At 31.3% G+C, this 16,559-nt stretch overlaps 1 protein-coding gene across 2 annotated transcripts; it reads right to left on the bottom strand.

Moving 5' to 3' along the window:
• Positions 1–275: 275 nt before the first annotated feature.
• Positions 276–16,331, bottom strand: LOC140432548 (uncharacterized). Of its 2 annotated transcripts, none has more exons than XM_072520511.1 (4): positions 16,151–16,331; positions 15,968–16,093; positions 15,791–15,907; positions 276–7,326 (listed from the first exon to the last, which is right to left on the bottom strand). In XM_072520511.1, exons 1-4 carry the CDS (start codon positions 16,269–16,271, stop codon positions 5,981–5,983), a joined length of 1,710 nt encoding a protein of 569 aa, XP_072376612.1. In that variant the 5' UTR covers positions 16,272–16,331; the 3' UTR covers positions 276–5,980. The 2 variants fall into 2 exon arrangements, with proteins under 2 accessions (XP_072376612.1, XP_072376613.1); XM_072520512.1 differs by having other exon boundaries at positions 16,160–16,331.
• Between the last annotated feature and the right edge of the window lie 228 nt (positions 16,332–16,559).

Below are 16,559 nucleotides of genomic sequence, written 5' to 3'. Positions count from 1 at the left end.
ATATATAAAAATGTATTGATTTAGTTCGAAATATAAATAGATTTTGTAGGGAACTCGTGATAACTTTGAATTATAGAGGTTCGAATTATCGCAGATTTGAATTAACGCGAGTCGACTGTATCTGGATTATAACTACTTTTCGCAGCTAATTTCAGAATTCTGGTAATTGAACCTAAAACATTCTTCTATTAAGATACGGTTACCTATTCAGGAAGTGCTTTGCATGATCATTTGCGAAAATAATTTGAAACAAATTTCGCAATTGTACGGTTTTATTTATTTATTCCATGAAAGTACAAAGGTCACTTATAAAATAAATGCTAAATATACAATTACACACCCTGAGCGAAGGCTATGTGGGTCAAATTAGAAAAAAATATATAATACAAACACTAATATAATTATTTTAACACATTAAAAAATTTTAATATGAAGATGAGGTTCAACTGTGCAAACAATTTGTATATGGTGTACAGATATTATCATTATTAATATTTATTTAACAGAAAGAAAACTTAAACTTATTTATAAAAAAAAGGCAACAAAAAAAACAAATGTAAAGAATATTAATGTTAGAGGAGGTTAGAAAATAGTTCTCGTAAATTAGATTTTTTAATACTTTATTCCTTCTACCATAATGCTTCGTTGTCCTGCAGTTGTGTTCATTGCTGTAGCTCTAAGATGGAATCTATTTCTTACGTTATAGTTGTGTACTTACTGAGTTGCAGTTGTTTCCATATTAGAGTGGAATTTCTCTATTTGATACTGGTGTAGGAACGTACAGGAAGAGTCTTGGTAGTCCAAAGATTTTTTATAGCTCTATTTTTAAACACACAAAGAGAATGAAGACGATTATGTGTGGCTTTTCCCCAAATTAGAGTTAAATAGGTGACATGGCTATGTATTAAACTGTAATATATATTTTTCCCAAATTTAATTTCTACATAATTTGCTGCTCTTCCAAGAACCTCTATTGCAGGTGAGATTTTTTTGCATAAATGTTGTATGTAATAATCCCAATTTTATGGTCAATGTACAATTCCAAATATTTAATAAATTACACTTTTTGTAAAGGTCTTGATTCAAGTACTATCGTTAATTGTTGTCACTCTTCTCTTCTTGTTATCACCATATAACTTGATTTATCTGCATTAAGGGTAAGTTTATAATGATCCAACCATCCATTCACCATCTGTAAGTCAAACTCAACATTATTTTTTGCCTCGTTCGGGTTTTTGCTAAAGTATACAAGTATCATCGGCATACATTTGTAGTGTACCTCTTAATGGCAATGTTGAAACTGAATTAGCATAAATAAGGAACAGCGTTGGACCAAGTATCGACCCTTGAGGAACTCCACACTCAATATTGGACAATTGACTATTCACCCTGTTAACAAAGGTAAGAACACTAAGCCTTTTATGCCTAAAATTTCCAATGGAGCATGTGATCAACTGTATCAAAGGCTTTCCTCAAGTCAATCGATACAAATATACAAAATTGGCCTTTATCAACAATATTTGTTATGAGATCAGCTGTTGCTGTTGTTGTGCTGCTATCCTATCTAAATCCATATTGGCCGTTATATAAGAAATTTTCATTATCTAAGTAGTACATGATTCTATTGTTTACACATGTTTCCAGAATCTTGGATAACGTTGGTAAAATTGAAATAGGTCGATAATGCCGAGTCATTGAAGAGTCACCTCCTTTATATACTGGAACAACCTATGCCATTTTTAGGGCACTGGGAACACTTCCTGTAGTGAATGTTAAATTTACTAGAGTACTTAAAATAGTTGATATCTCACTCGTTGACTCTTTAATAGTATCAACTGATAACTTGTCTAGTCCACATGCAGTTTTACCCTTCAATTTATTTATTATATCTTCAATTTCCTCCTTTGTTGTGAAGCTCCAAGAAAAAATATTGTTTACTACGGGTGGTCCTGGTGTAACATATCAGAACAGATGAGGTTAGGATCATCAATAACTAAATTGTCTATTATAAGCTTGGAAATAGTTGGTTTGTTTTGTTAGCTTCTTATTATGTATTATGATGTTTAGTATATTCCCAATTTTTTTGGGTCATTTTCAGCTGCTGTTATCTCCATTTGATAAAATTATCTTTTTCTCTGTTAAATATTTTCTGTAAGTGTCTTCTGAAATGTTTTATAAAGTTAAAGAAGTAAATAGATACTATTGGGGTACATCTTAGACCTTTTGTAGTGATAGTTTCTTGTACTAATTTTAGTATGTCAATATTAAACCAGGGGGCACTATGAAAACGATTTTTTAGTTTAACTAGTACTAGGTTTCTTTGGAAGGTTTTACTTATTTCATCACATAAAATCTTGGGGTCGTCTCAGATTTTGTCCAGTAATTGAAGTAACTCACACTTAAATCTGTCTTTGTTTAGCCTATTGAACATACAATAATGTTCAGATTGATTGGACTGTGTTTGACTGTACAAGATTTGAATTCGGTGATCACTAATACATGCTTCTACAACTGCCAGTTCATGATTTGATTTAGTATTGGTGAATGTATAGTCTATAAGTGATTTTGTATTACTTGTGACTCTAGTAGGTATACTTTGATTTACAGAGAAAAAAGCGTTAACATTTAGAAGATTTTCCCATTTCTAACCCATAGATATTTATAACCTTTTTGTTTTTTTTTAGTTTTGTAGGCCATATTAAACACATTTCTGCCATCTTGTGTAAGAGGCTCATTGACATATACTTGGGTTTTTGATTTATTGTTTTTGTTACAGCTGAGCATATCTGAGTTTAACTTTTTCCCTTGTCGATATTTCATTATTTTGTTTTTTATTTCTTGGGTTGCAAATTTTGCAACCATAACAGGGCCCCTTTTTGTTTTTCCTCGTACATTCTTTAATGTCTGTTACTTGAATATTACACTGTAGCAGATAGTTAGCAATCTCCAAAACTACGGAATCAGCAAACTAACCTCTTCCTTTAATTGTGTACCCATAAATTCAATATTGCATGAGATTCTGTCATACTCTAAATCATTTATTGTTTCTTCAAGTATTTTGACTTTGGATTTTAGCTGCATAGTTTCATTTTTTAATGCTTTCATTTCAGCTAGGAAACTTCGATTTTCAGAAATTAGTTGATCAGATTTTTCGGACATAAAGTCAACAAATTCCTGCAATGTTTCCACAGATCGCTGTAATGAGTCATTAATAACAGGGATTTTATCTTTTTTTTTTCACTACTACTCTTTCCAGAAGCAAGTTTTACACTGTTTTCAGGTACCACAACCTCGTTTGTGGTTATTTCTGTTAAATAAATACTCGTGAATAAGGAACAAACCTGTCTATGGTTGACAGCACGATTGATGTATGTAAATTTCAAAGGTTTTCGAGATGGTATCGTAATGTAACCACTTTTAATTATGTATTTATGTATCACGTTTATCTGAGTTAGTATTACAATAAAATATCAACACATTCTTTTATTTTCTATTCTTCAATATAATATTGGTTATGGGCCCAGAAGTACAAAGAGTGTGTTGATTAAGAAAAGATAAAAACGTGAAAAGAGGCTAGTAAAGGCACGTGGTTGTAAAAGTTCAAAAAATGGAGAAGTCAACTGAAAACAAATATGGCATAATACCTTTTAATGGAAACAGTTTTGACAACTGGAAATTTAGGTTGTTTTCAGTATTGAAGGCCCTGGAATGTAGTGAAGCTTTGAAGCCGGTTCCCGCGGTTGATAGAAATGAGGAATGGCATAAGAAAAACAATAAAGCATGTATGGTAATTATTCAAAGTATTGCTGACTCGCATTTGGAATACATCAAAGAAGTGGAAATAGCTCATGATATGATAAAGAAACTGGTAACTGGAAGGAATTTTTGATAAAAAAGGTACGTGTTCTAAGTTCTATTTATTAAAAGAATTAACAACGTTAAAATACACCAATGACATAGATATTCAGGATCATTTCTCAAGATGTGATCGACTGTTCAGAGAACTTAAAAATCTGGGAAGTAAATTTGATGAATCTGATATGTCTTGTTTCCTATTATTGTCAATGCCACAAGAGTTTGAAAATGTAGTCACAGCCATAAGAACTTTATCAGAAGATGATTTAAAAGTAGAATTTGTGAAAAGTAGGTTGTTGGAATTTCATTCCAATAAAAATTCAAGAAGCACAAAAGTTTTGCCTTCATCTTTTAGTGCAACAGAAAAGCAAGTAAAATGCTTTAAGTGTGGAAAAATTGGGCATGTGAAGAGTGTATGTGGCATTAAATGTTTCAACTGTGGTAAGATGGGACACAGAGCAAGTCAATGTTTAGTCAAAAAGCAGAATGTGAATGACAAACAAAAAATTGGAAACAGGGCAAATTATGCTATGAATGAATGTAATGGAGAAGAGGATAATGCTGTTGCTTTCTGTACAACATCTGAAAGTGTAGACGGTTTAATCTTAGAGTGGTATGCAGACTCGGGAGCTACACATCATTATATAAACAATGAAGAGGTACTGATAAACAAGAAAAGATTTGCAGAGAGAAGAGAAATACAACTGGCAGAAAAAGGAAAAAGTATGGAGGCAACATGCATAGGTGATTTACAATTGACAAGTGTGGTGGAAAATAGAAATGTGAAAATTACTTTAAAAGATGTATTTTGTGTATCAAAATTAAGAGCAAATTTGTTGTCTATACCTACCATTGAAAAGGCAGGATTTGAAGTTGTATGTAATGACGTAATAAAATAAGCAGTCAGTTTAATTTTTTGGGAATAAGAATTGACAGAGATTTTGAAAATAGGATCATAACTCTTGACCAAATACCTGCAATTGAAAATCTTGTCAAACGATATAATGTTGAAGACAGTAAAAATTTTAAAACACCAATTGAAAAGAATTTGAATTTACTGATTGTAATCTTAGTACCAATTTACCATACAAAGAACTGTTAGGTAGTCTTATGTATATAATGATGGGTACTAGACCTGATATTTGTTTCAGCATTAGTTATTTTGGGAGATTTTAAGATAGTGCTACTAATGAACATTTTAAGCATTTGTTAAGAGTACTGAAATATTTGAAATCTACTATTAATTTTAGGTTGTATTTTTATCATTTAGAAGATACTTCTTGTTTTGATTTAGTTGGTTATACTGATGCTGATTGGGCTAATGACATAAATGATAGAAAATCCATTAGTGGATATTGTTTTAAACTTTTTAATAATCTAATCTCATGGTCTTCCAAAAAGCAAAGTTTGGTAACTTTATCAAGTACAGAATCTGAGTTTGTGGCAGTATGTGCAGCTTCATGTGAATTACTTTATATAAAAAACTTACTGTTTGATTTGGAAATTAAATTATTATTACCAATCACAATATTTGAAGACAATCAAAGTGCTATCAAACTGCTACAAAACTTTGAAAACAATAAAAGGTGTAAACACATTGAAGTAAAATTACATTTTGTTTTGGATCTGGTAGCACAGGGTATTATGAAGGTTGAATATATTTGTTCAAATGAGCAACTTGGAGATATATTTACAAAGTCTCTGTGCTATGAGAAATTTAATTATTTTGTAAATAAGTTAGGTTTGAGAGTTTAAATTTAGTTTTGTATACTAACAAGTTTGAGGGAGGGTGTTAAATAAATACTCGTGAATAAGGAACAGACCTGTCTATGGTTGACAGCACGATTGATGTATGTAAATGTCAACGGTTTTCAAGATGGTATCGTAATGTAACCACTTTTAATTATGTATTTATGTATCACGTTTATTTGAGTTAGTATTACAATAAAATATCAACACATTCTTTTATTTTCTATTCTTCAATATAACAATTTCACATGCCCTTTCAGCACATCTTTTATAGAAAGCACTTTTCTTGCAAATATTGCATAATATAGCTTTTAATACTGATTTATTGCAATAATCAAATACTAAAGTTGTATTGCACATATTTAACCTAACCTTTTTATCTAGTATGAAATCTTAAATGTCTTTTCCAATTAGTTTTGTACGAAAACTGTTTAAAACAAATTTCACACTTGTAAGGCTTTTCTCCAGTGTGCGATCTCAAATGTAATTTCAAATTAATTTTCGCTGGAAACTGCTTAAAACAAATTTCGCACTTGAAAGGTTTTTCGCCAGTATGCAATCTTAAATGTGTTTTCAAATTAGATTTCTGAAAAAACTGCTTAAAACAAATTTCGCACTTTAAAGTATTTTCACCATGGTGAACTTTGGCATGTGTATCCAAAGAAGTTTTATGAGCAAACTGTGTTAAACAAATTTCACATTTGTAAGGTTTTTCTCCAGTGTGCAGCCTCAAATGTCGTTTTAAATCACTCAGTTCAGTAAACTGCTTAAAACAAATTTCGCATTTATAAGGTTTTTCGCCAGTGTGAACTTTCGTATGTCGATACAAGGAATTTTTTTGAGTGAACAGCCTAAAACAAATTTCGCACTTGTAAGGCTGCTCTCCAGTGTGAATTTTCATATGATCTTTCAAAGAACTTTTATGAGTAAACTGCTTAAAACAAATTTCACACTTGTAAGGTTTTTCTCCAGTGTGCACTCTCAAATGTTTTTTTAAGTAAATCGAATCAGTAAACTGTTTAAAACAAATTTCACAGTTGTAGCGTTTTTGTTCCGTGTGGAATCTCAAATGTGTTTTCAAAGAACTTGCTGTAGTAAACTGACTAAAACAAATTTCACACTTGTAAGGCTTTTTTCCAGTGTGCAATATCGAATGTGTTTTCAAAGAACTTGCTCTAGTAAACTGCTTAAAACAAATATCACACTTGTAAGGTTTTTCTCCAGTGTGCAATCTCATATGTTCTTTTAAGACACTCGAATAGGTAAATGGCTTAAAACAAATTTCGCACTTGTAAGGTTTTTCCCCAGTGTGCAATCTCAAATGTCTATTTAAATCACTCGAACGAATAAACTCCTTAAAACAAATTTCGCATTTGTAAGGTTTTTCGCCAGTGTGAACTTTCGTATGTCGAAACAAAGCATTTTTTTGAGTGAATTGCCTAAAACAAATTTCGCACTTGTAATGCTGCTCTTCAGTGTGAATTTTCATATGATCATTCAAAGGACTTTTATGAGTAAACTGCTTAAAACAAATTTCACACTTGTTAGGCTTTACTTCTGTGTGAAGTATCATGTGTTTGTGTAATGAACTTCTAAGTTGCTTAATACAAATTTTACTATTTGTTTCTTCTTCAATAGGTCGGCGCATAGGCTGTTTTGTACTATATGATTGTCGATGCATTGTTTTCATAGTTTCCGATGTGTTTTCCTCTTCAAGAAAACCTAAAAAAAAAACTAGAATATATTTTTTCATTTACTAACTTACAGTTACTAAGAATCGATATGTTTAAGAAAGCGGTATGTACTCAAAGAATATCGACATTCAATGAAAGCTTTGTACCACTGGGTAAAGGAAAAAAACAAAAATTTTTTGCATGCCTATGGTATGACAGTATTACTGGACGAGAAAAGAAAAATAATTAACTCATATAATGCTTTCTTTTTACATTACAGGTATATCGAACATTTTGTCCTTTGGGTGTTGTTAACTGCTCAGGTCAAAATAAAAATTGGAGTTTTGTATATTTCCTTGTATATATTGTAAATTCTGACGCTATATCTGATCAAGATATTTGTATTCAGTATTTCGAACCAGGGCACACCTTCATGTCCTCCGATGAGCTTCCACCATCAGGTAAAACTATCTTTAAAAAAACAAAAGAAAGCCTACGATTTTAATGATTTTGTGACAGCTGTTGGAAATGCAAATTCAAAAAAGGTTACAATAAAAACAATGTATAGTATTTTTCATATAAAAATACGTGCACGTCACAATTTATATAAAGTCAGGTCACATATTTAAAATTTCCAGAACGTTAACCTTAGAATTCAAATTCTCACAGCTAATAATACGCAACCCATACGGAACTGCTCGATCTTTCATAGGCGTCAACATCGTATAATAATGAGAGAAATGTAATCATCATTATATTGGGAATTTTAGAATTATATTGATTAAATAACCAAAAACACTTATTATTATTAATAATATAAATTTTACGAAATATCTCTTAAGTCTAATATTCCACAAAATAATAATTTTAATTAAATATATTAGACCAGTGGTCCCCAACCTTTTTCCCATAATCGCCCCCTTAGACAGGTTTCACCAGTTATGAGTACTATAATCGCAGAGGTAAGTATCCATATTTATTTATTTTTACATTTCGTAAAATAATAGATATGTTGTGGGGAATGCCAATAATAATAATTTGATCGCATTCCACAAGATTGGATACACTTCTTTTATCCGCGGCCAAAATCTTTCGTACCCACATCCCGAAAAAAACTTTCAATTTCAACATCATGTCTCAAATCAATCAAGTTTTCTTGAAGAGAAGGACATACCGTTGAAACTTCCACGCTGAAAGGATTGATAAATCAAGTTGGCACTTTCAGACTAGTCAAATCTTGGAATCGGGACTGCACATCTTCTTTCAGTGTTTGAAGGTAGAGGCAGTATGTTTGAAGATCCTCAGAATCACTTGAAAGATTTCAAGTTGGGGAATTTGATCAGATCTCTTCTCTGCATATTTTCTTCAAAAATAGATAGTTTGTCAATGAATGCTCCGACTACTCCCTTCGCTTTGGCCATATTTATGTTCTTCCCCTGTAGTTGCAGGTTCATTTCATTTAATTTTTGAAAAATATCTGATAAGTAATCGATGTCATTTCGCTTCGCTTGTAGTTCTGTACTCAGTGTGGGGTCAGTAGTATTAAGAAATTCAATAACAGTATCCATGAGACTGAAGAACCGCCTTAAGCAATTGCCTTTAGAAAGCCAGCGGACTTCCATATGTAGTATCAATGTAATAAATATCTCATCATTTTCTTTACAAAGTGTACGAAATATTCGATCATTATTTGGTTTTGCTTTAACTTTATTTACCGCATCTATGACAAGTCGAAGAGAATCGTGCAACCTCCCACTCAAATTCTTGGCAGCCAAATGCTCTTTGTGAATGACGCAGTGAACACACAAAATTCCAGGTACTGCTTGTTTGAGATGTGCAATAAATTCCCGATGACGTCCTGTCATTGCCGCTGCACCGTCAGTAGCACAGGCCATCATATTTAATAAGGGAATCTCTTTTTTCTCAAAAAATCTCTTAACGACCTCAAATATGGAAGATCCTTTTGTATCAGTAATCAGACTTCTAACAAACAGCATTTCCTCCGCCATTTCTCCATTGTCGTCAATGAATCGGACATATGACAGCAGCAAAGCTATGCTGTCACTCAGGGTACTCTCGTCAAGTTGCACAGTAAACTCTCTGCTTTTCAATTTGTTGCAGAGAACATCTTCGACATTCGCTCCCATTTCATCAATCCTTCTGGAGACAGTATTATTGCTGAGAGGAACTGCATCTGTTCCTTGGCTGGCCTGGCTGGGTCCCAACATAGTATTAACTATGTCTTTGACAGCTGGGAGGATGAGTTCTTCTCTAATTGTGTGCGGCTTGGCACTTTTTGCTATTAACAATGATACCTTGTAGGAATCAAGTAAACCCTTGTCGTTTTTCTTGGTAGCTTTTGCAATCAATGACCCAACAGTAACTCGCCTTTCGTACTTTGCCTTGAGCTCCTGTAAACGAAAGAAATACACATTCACTTTAATTATTATAACTAATGGTAATAAAGTTTAAAAAAGGTTTTCTTATTATTTGTTTTATCTCAGTCTGACTTTTCATAATAGAAAGTAAAAATAATTATAATATGTTGATACTTCAAGTTTACACTTCAATTTTTACATTGTAATACTTTTGACCTAAAAGGTGCGTTTAAACGGGGTAAAAATTTAAAAAATAGACTCCTAGATACGTAAGTCTATAAACTATTCAATGATTGTAACTGTACATGGAAAAATTACATCCTACAAACAAAAGACTTTTTCGCACCGCAAAATATTGGACGGGTCTGTTTGACTTCTCTCGATGAATCCTCTTCAAGTGATCCATAAGCCGAGACGGCTTCATGGCTTCGTTTGACAAAAATTTTGCACAGATGAGACAAAATGGTAGATTCTTATTTCCTCGCAATTCAATGAATCCATATTTCAAATACTCCGTTGAGTACTGCCGGCACTTTTTTTTAGGTGCTGACATTTTGAGAACAAAACAAAAGAGTAATTAATTACACCTATCTAATAATGATTCTAATATTGTGACGCCTCGTGTTTGATAAGATAAGTGGTTATGTCCGAATTGAAAGACAGACTTAACAGTTTCACAAATAAATCACAGTATTTTTATTAAAATAACAACGAACTGAACACAATGACTGTCAGTTGAAACAAAACAACTTTATATACCACAATACAAAACTCGGGAACGAAATACTCCGCATTTGAAGCGACGACAACCTCGGCCGTTCGCTTTTTGTTCGAGTCAGATCGGCAGGAGCGGTACTTACTTTTCATCATTCTTATCCCACTTCTCTCTCTCTTCTGTGCGGATGATCGCACAATACGAAATCTCGATCAAAGGAAAATGCAGAATTCGTTATAAAGTATAATTATAACGATAATGTATAGAATTAAATTGTATTATGATTCATAGCTCTCTGTGACTAGACGAGATGTTTGTGTTATTATTACCTGCATTGGTATACATATATTTACTTTTTATTATCCTATGGATATCCGATCGAAAGTATTTTTTTTCTCTTTTCTTATTTTTCTCAATTACCCATTTCTCGTTTTCTGGATGCTAAACGCCCCCTTTTCTCTGTCGCCCCCTTCGCTCTATCGCCCCCCTGAATATCTCAAAGGGCCCCCCGGAGGGCGATCGCCCCCAGGTTGGGAATCACTGTATTAGACAATTGTACGCAACTGATATGGGATCACTTCAAATTTTTTGACAGTTCAGAGTGTGGCAAAATTGTTTAAAGTGTTGCCGCTTTTTTAAAGTAAGAATTTTGTTTATGTTTTGATTTCTTACATAATTTGATCATAATAAATTATATATTAATTAATTAATAATATTAATAAATTAATTATTAATTCTATTGTAAATTGATGTGCTCGATAAATATGTGTTCTTTTATGGTTTAAAGTGGTCAAAAAATTTAAATTTTTCGACAAGTTAAAACTGAAATTGTGTATAAGTAAATTCCTAGAACATTTTAAGTGTAACTAGCTGTTTGATTGAATAACTTTGATGTTGAATCCTTTCTTTACTACAAAAAGTTTATGAATAAAATTAAATAGTGACAATAAAAACTTAATGTGCTGATAAGGCTACGTGGTTCCGAGATTGTGATTATAGCCCAGGAAGTTTTCTATGTTTGTTCTATATTTTAATAAATAAAATGGATACATGCGCCGAGTGTAATAACCAATTTGACTTAGATCAAGTTTTTGCTTGTGATGGATGCAGAACTGTGTTCTGTATGGAATGTGGTAATCTAACAGCATCTGAAGTTAAATGCATTGCGTTGAAAACAAAACGTAAACTGAAGTTTTTCTGTGAACAGTGTGAAGTGAGATTTCAGAAGGTACCAGCTTCGTTAAAAGAAGTGAGTGAGCTTAAGGAAAGTATAAATACAATTCTATTTTCTTCAATCAATCGGAACGTAATTCAGAGGACAAACAAGCGGTACTAAATATTTTGACTGATTTTAATATTAACAAAAATAATATTAAACTATTTAGATTGGGAAAATATGCTAACAGAACGAGACCCATTAAAGTAGTATTAAATACAGCTGAAGATGCTAAAACTGTTGTTAAAAATAAAAGATTAATTAAAGTGCCGGATGTCAGAATTTCCCTGGATCAAACAAAACCCAGCAAGAGTATTTCAAGAAAATCAAATTACAATTAGATGATATGGTTAAGAAAGGTGATTATTCTAAAACAATCAAATTCATTAATAATAAGCCTACAATCGTGAAAAAAGACAAAATTTTATCTCAAAAAAACTAGTAAGTAGCCCTAGTATATTATTTAATATTGATGTTTTATATTTAAATGCACAGAGCTTGTTAAACAAAATGGATCAAATCAAGTTAAGTCTGCTGTGTTATTGTCCTAAAATAATAGTGGTTAGCGAAGCTCGAGTTACAAGTGAAATTGAAGATTCTTAAATTGCTTTGTGTGGGTATAAGGTGATACACTGCAATTCATCTTCATTCAAACGATCTACAGGGGGTGTTGTAATATATGTTCAGGATAACCTTAAGTGTACTGCCGCTAGAACTTTTGTTAAAGAAGATAATTTTTGGTGTAAATTTATTAAGGTAGATATTTGTTCTACAAGATTGTTTTGGGTGGCATGTATCATTCACCTTCTAGTTCTGATGCGGTATTTTTAGATAACTTAGAGCATATTCTTGATGAATTATTCAAAAGTAATGTCAATTGTATTTTACTTGGTGATTTTAATTTGGATTTTTTAAATACTAGCTTCTACACCCAGAAAATTAAATCAATGTTTTTACAATGTGGCATTAAGCAGTTGGTAACGGAACCTACTAGAATTACGAATTTTAGTGAAACCTTAATTGATTATGATCTTGTTAATAATAATCTGGTTAGTTGTATTGTTCATTCAACTCCCAAGTTGAGTGATCATTCAATAATATCAGTCAGTTTTAGTAATAGTTTTCAAAATTTTAATGTCTCTAGTAAACATTACAGATGTCTTAACGAGGAAAAAATATATCAAATCCAACTGAATTTACTTTTTCATTCAATCAAATCCAACTAATTGGGATTTAGATTGTACTGATGTCAATACTATTTACAATGAAATTTTATCAAACAGTCAGTCGGTCATAAATAAAATAGCACCTATTCAAACATGTCAGATAAAAAGTAACATACCATGGTTTGATAATGAAGTTAATAGTAAAATTAAAATTAGGGACAAATTATACAAACATTTTAAAACTGCTAACATAAGTGATAGAAATGCCAAATGGGAGGATTTTAAAAGAGCAAGAAATGTAGTAGTTAATATGTTAAAAGCAAAAAAGAACAATATTATTTTGATAAAATCGATAGGTATAAAAATAACTCTAGACTTATGTGCAAAACGCTAAAAACACTAATTAACAATAATTGTCAAAAATTCCCTTATCGCATTGAATTTAAGGTTCAGAATGAGTTATGCATTCTGAGTGACAAAGTTGAAATGGTCCATCAGTTTGGTGAGTATTTCGTCTCTAGTATTCAGCAAATTGTTGAAACTATTGACTCTGAAGAATTATGGAGTTATGATAATCAGAATTTGTATCCTAGTATACATGAATTTCGGTTACTGTCACTGAGTGACTTGGCAGTCATGGTTAACTTGTTAGATAATAGGAGTAACATTAATGAAATACTAAACTCCAAAATATTAAAAGAATTTTTTGTAACCTGTGGTCACATTATCTTAAATTTTATAAATACTTCTCTTAGATCATCAAAAATTACAGATTTACTAAAAATCAGTACAGTTGTTCCAATACCAAAAGAATACTATTAAGGTGGATGAATTTAGACCTATAAATATACTTCCGCCCATTGAGAAATTATTAGAATTGGTAGTATATGATCAAGTCATGGATCACATTGATAAAAATGAAATCTTAATGAATACTCAGTCAGGTTTTCTTAAAAAGTATTCATGCGAAACTGCACTGCAACTTTCACTTTGTAAATTTAGGTCTGAATTGGACAATGATAATTTTTAAGTAGTAGTATTCCTTGATTTAGAGCTTTTGAAACTATTGATTGTAATATATTTCTCACTAAATTAGAAGGCTATGGTATTGGAGGAAATGTTCTTGAATGGTGTAAAGATTACTTATTGGATAGAAAGCAACAAGTGAGGATTGATGATATTACTTCTTCTGCAATTAGTGTTAACATTGGGGTACCTCAAGTAAGTGTCTTAGTGCCTTTTGTTCGTATTGGATTTAAATGATATAAACTTATTTGTTAAATGTGATTTCTTTAATTTGTATGCAGATGCCACCCTACTTGCATGTTTTGATTTAAACTTAGAAAATGCTGTATCTAAAATGTTTGGTTGGTCACCGAATTTTTTTTATGATACTACCTCCATTTTGAGTCCTTAAAATGTGTGAGTAACAGTGTCGGAATAGGGTTCTGGGGGGAGGTTTAACCCCAAACCCCCCCTGGGTGCGCCACTGGCCTTTAAACAGATTACAATTTTGACAAAACCTTGAGGAAGATAAGGATTAATAAGATAATTTCTTTCTATATTTAATTTTTTCTCTTTTGTATTAAATTTTGTTTGTTGGTGTTTATCCGATCTAATTAAAGTGATTTTTTTTTTCATTAAATGTGTAGTTTTAATAAATTATTCAAAAGCTTATTTTGTTGTTTAATTATATTTTCTTTAACATTATGCTAAGAAAAAACACTGCAAAAATATAACATCCATAGATGCTGTAGTTTTACTTAGCAAGTTCTAGTATTACTTATGATCTGCCATAGTAAGCATAAAATTAGGATTAACTACTGCTCCTTTTTTTTTAAACATAGTTTATTTACAGATTTATTGATATAAAGTAAAATCGTTTCTAACCACATTATTGGAACAATGTTCGCCCTTTTTAAAAGTTGCAGATTCTTTGAAGTCCATTTACTCATTATTATAAGTACTGCACAGGCTGTGGTTTTCCTTAGGAGAGCAGTATAAGTCATTAAGTGGCATTTATAGGTCTTTTTATCATTCGCAACTGCAGCCACCATGTTGAAACACTAGTTTAGTATTGTTTTGATAAACAAATCATTACTTGTTTATTATACAAATGATATATATTTTAATTCTAAATAATGATGCCAACTGATTTTCATTACTTGCCAAAATGTATTAATTATAAATAAAAATATTGAAGGTATAGCACAGGATTTTTTATAAAGACATTTTTGGCTTTAGAAAATTTATAAAATAATAAATTAATAAACTGTACCGGAACCTATCCAAAAGGATTTCCACAGCAAAAATGTCATAAGATATTATTATTATAAAATAATATGACATATTGTCTTTAAATGATTTACAGTGTGTATCTTTATTTTCATATTTATTTTTTTTGCTGATACTAACACATGCATTCAAAAAAAATGTGATGAAAGGGTCTATTTAGTACATCTGCCATGAATAGTATTTATAATTTTTAATGACAGATAAAATTATATTTTAATTTTCAAACTGTAAATTATTTAGCATTCATGAATATGCTCCTATTATTATTCATGTACCTATATGCCTTAAGTAAGGCATTAATTTTCTGAAAGTTCAGAAAAACAGTTGTTTGAAAATCCATAATCAAAATAATAGTCTTTATAAGTGCCTAGGAAAAACAAGCACAAAATTTTATAAATTTGTTTTTCCTTGCAAAGTGCCTACAAGAGCATCTTATTTGTTAGTTAAACAAGTAGTATCACAACTATTATGGTAACAATTTACATTCATTTCTAATTGAAGCAGAATCCATTGACTTACATTTCAGTATTTTAGATTCCTAATATAGTACCTGTACTGTACCCTGTAACTACTAGTATCCAATAAGCTAAAGTAGCATAAAAGGGACAAATGAAAACATAAGACACAAAGAAAAAAAAGGTAAACTTTATACGAAATACCTTAATCTATTGAAAATTTACTGTGTATTAAAGAAAAGCTAAAAATAACTTCAACCTAACCAATATTTTTATTATTTATCTCACCTGAGGTATCTTCATTCTTTAAGTCTCCCAGATCAAGGGAGGTGGATAGCTGACTCTCTATATGTCTTGGATCACCTTCAAGAAAAACTTCCTTAATTTCAGCTTTTACTGCCCTATCTTAAAAAAAATTGAATTACAAATAAGTATTTAGTACCTACTAATTATTACTTGTCTTACCTGAGTAATACTCATCTGGTTCATTATTTAAGTCTGTCAGCTCAAGGGAGGTGGGTACATGACTCTCTACATATCCTGGGTTACTTTCAACAAACTCTTCCTTAATTTCATCTTTTACTGTCCTAGCTAATAAAAAATTACATCTCATTGTTTAGTACTAATGATTATTATCACTTGTCTTACTTAAATTACCTGCTGGTTCATTCTTTAAGTCGCCAATATCAGTTGATGTGAATAGTTGATTATCTATGTGTCTTTCGCCACATTTAACAGACTTTTCCTTAATTTCAATGTTAGTTTCCATAGCTAAGCTAACAAATAAACCACACACAAAATCGCTTGGTGATACAAACTTCGGCAAAAGTATAGAGAAAGTGCCGATGAAGTTAGCTACAAATGATCCGTCAAATTTATGTTTGCGGTATTGCCATATCCTTATTATGTATATGTATGCCTCGAATATGTTTTTGAGACAGTACATTTTTATTATATTATTTGATGAAATCGGGTATTTTTTAAAAATTTTTAAACTTATATAAAACACGATCGAATGAATATTTGTTTCTTTTGATATTAGTTGCAGTTAGTTATT

This window comes from Diabrotica undecimpunctata, chromosome 1 (genome assembly GCF_040954645.1).
Source record: "Diabrotica undecimpunctata isolate CICGRU chromosome 1, icDiaUnde3, whole genome shotgun sequence".
NCBI lineage: Eukaryota > Metazoa > Arthropoda > Insecta > Coleoptera > Chrysomelidae > Diabrotica > Diabrotica undecimpunctata.
The sequence above is the reverse complement of the archived record's forward strand: the minus strand, read 5'-3'. Positions and strand labels throughout refer to the sequence as shown.

What these genes read in the sequence shown, in the direction of transcription:
- LOC140432548 (XM_072520511.1), bottom strand. Translation starts at nt 16,271, where the DNA reads ATGGAAACTAACATTGAAATTAAGGAAAAGTCTGTTAAATGTGGCGAA. An exon ending in TGAACCAGCAGGTAATTTAA is followed by an intron (nt 16,094 to 16,150) that starts GTAAGACAAGTG and finishes ATTTTTTATTAG; the next exon opens with CTAGGACAGTAAAAGATGAA. An exon ending in AAAGAATGAAGATACCTCAG is followed by an intron (nt 7,327 to 15,790) that starts GTGAGATAAATA and finishes TTTTTTTTTTAG; the next exon opens with GTTTTCTTGAAGAGGAAAAC.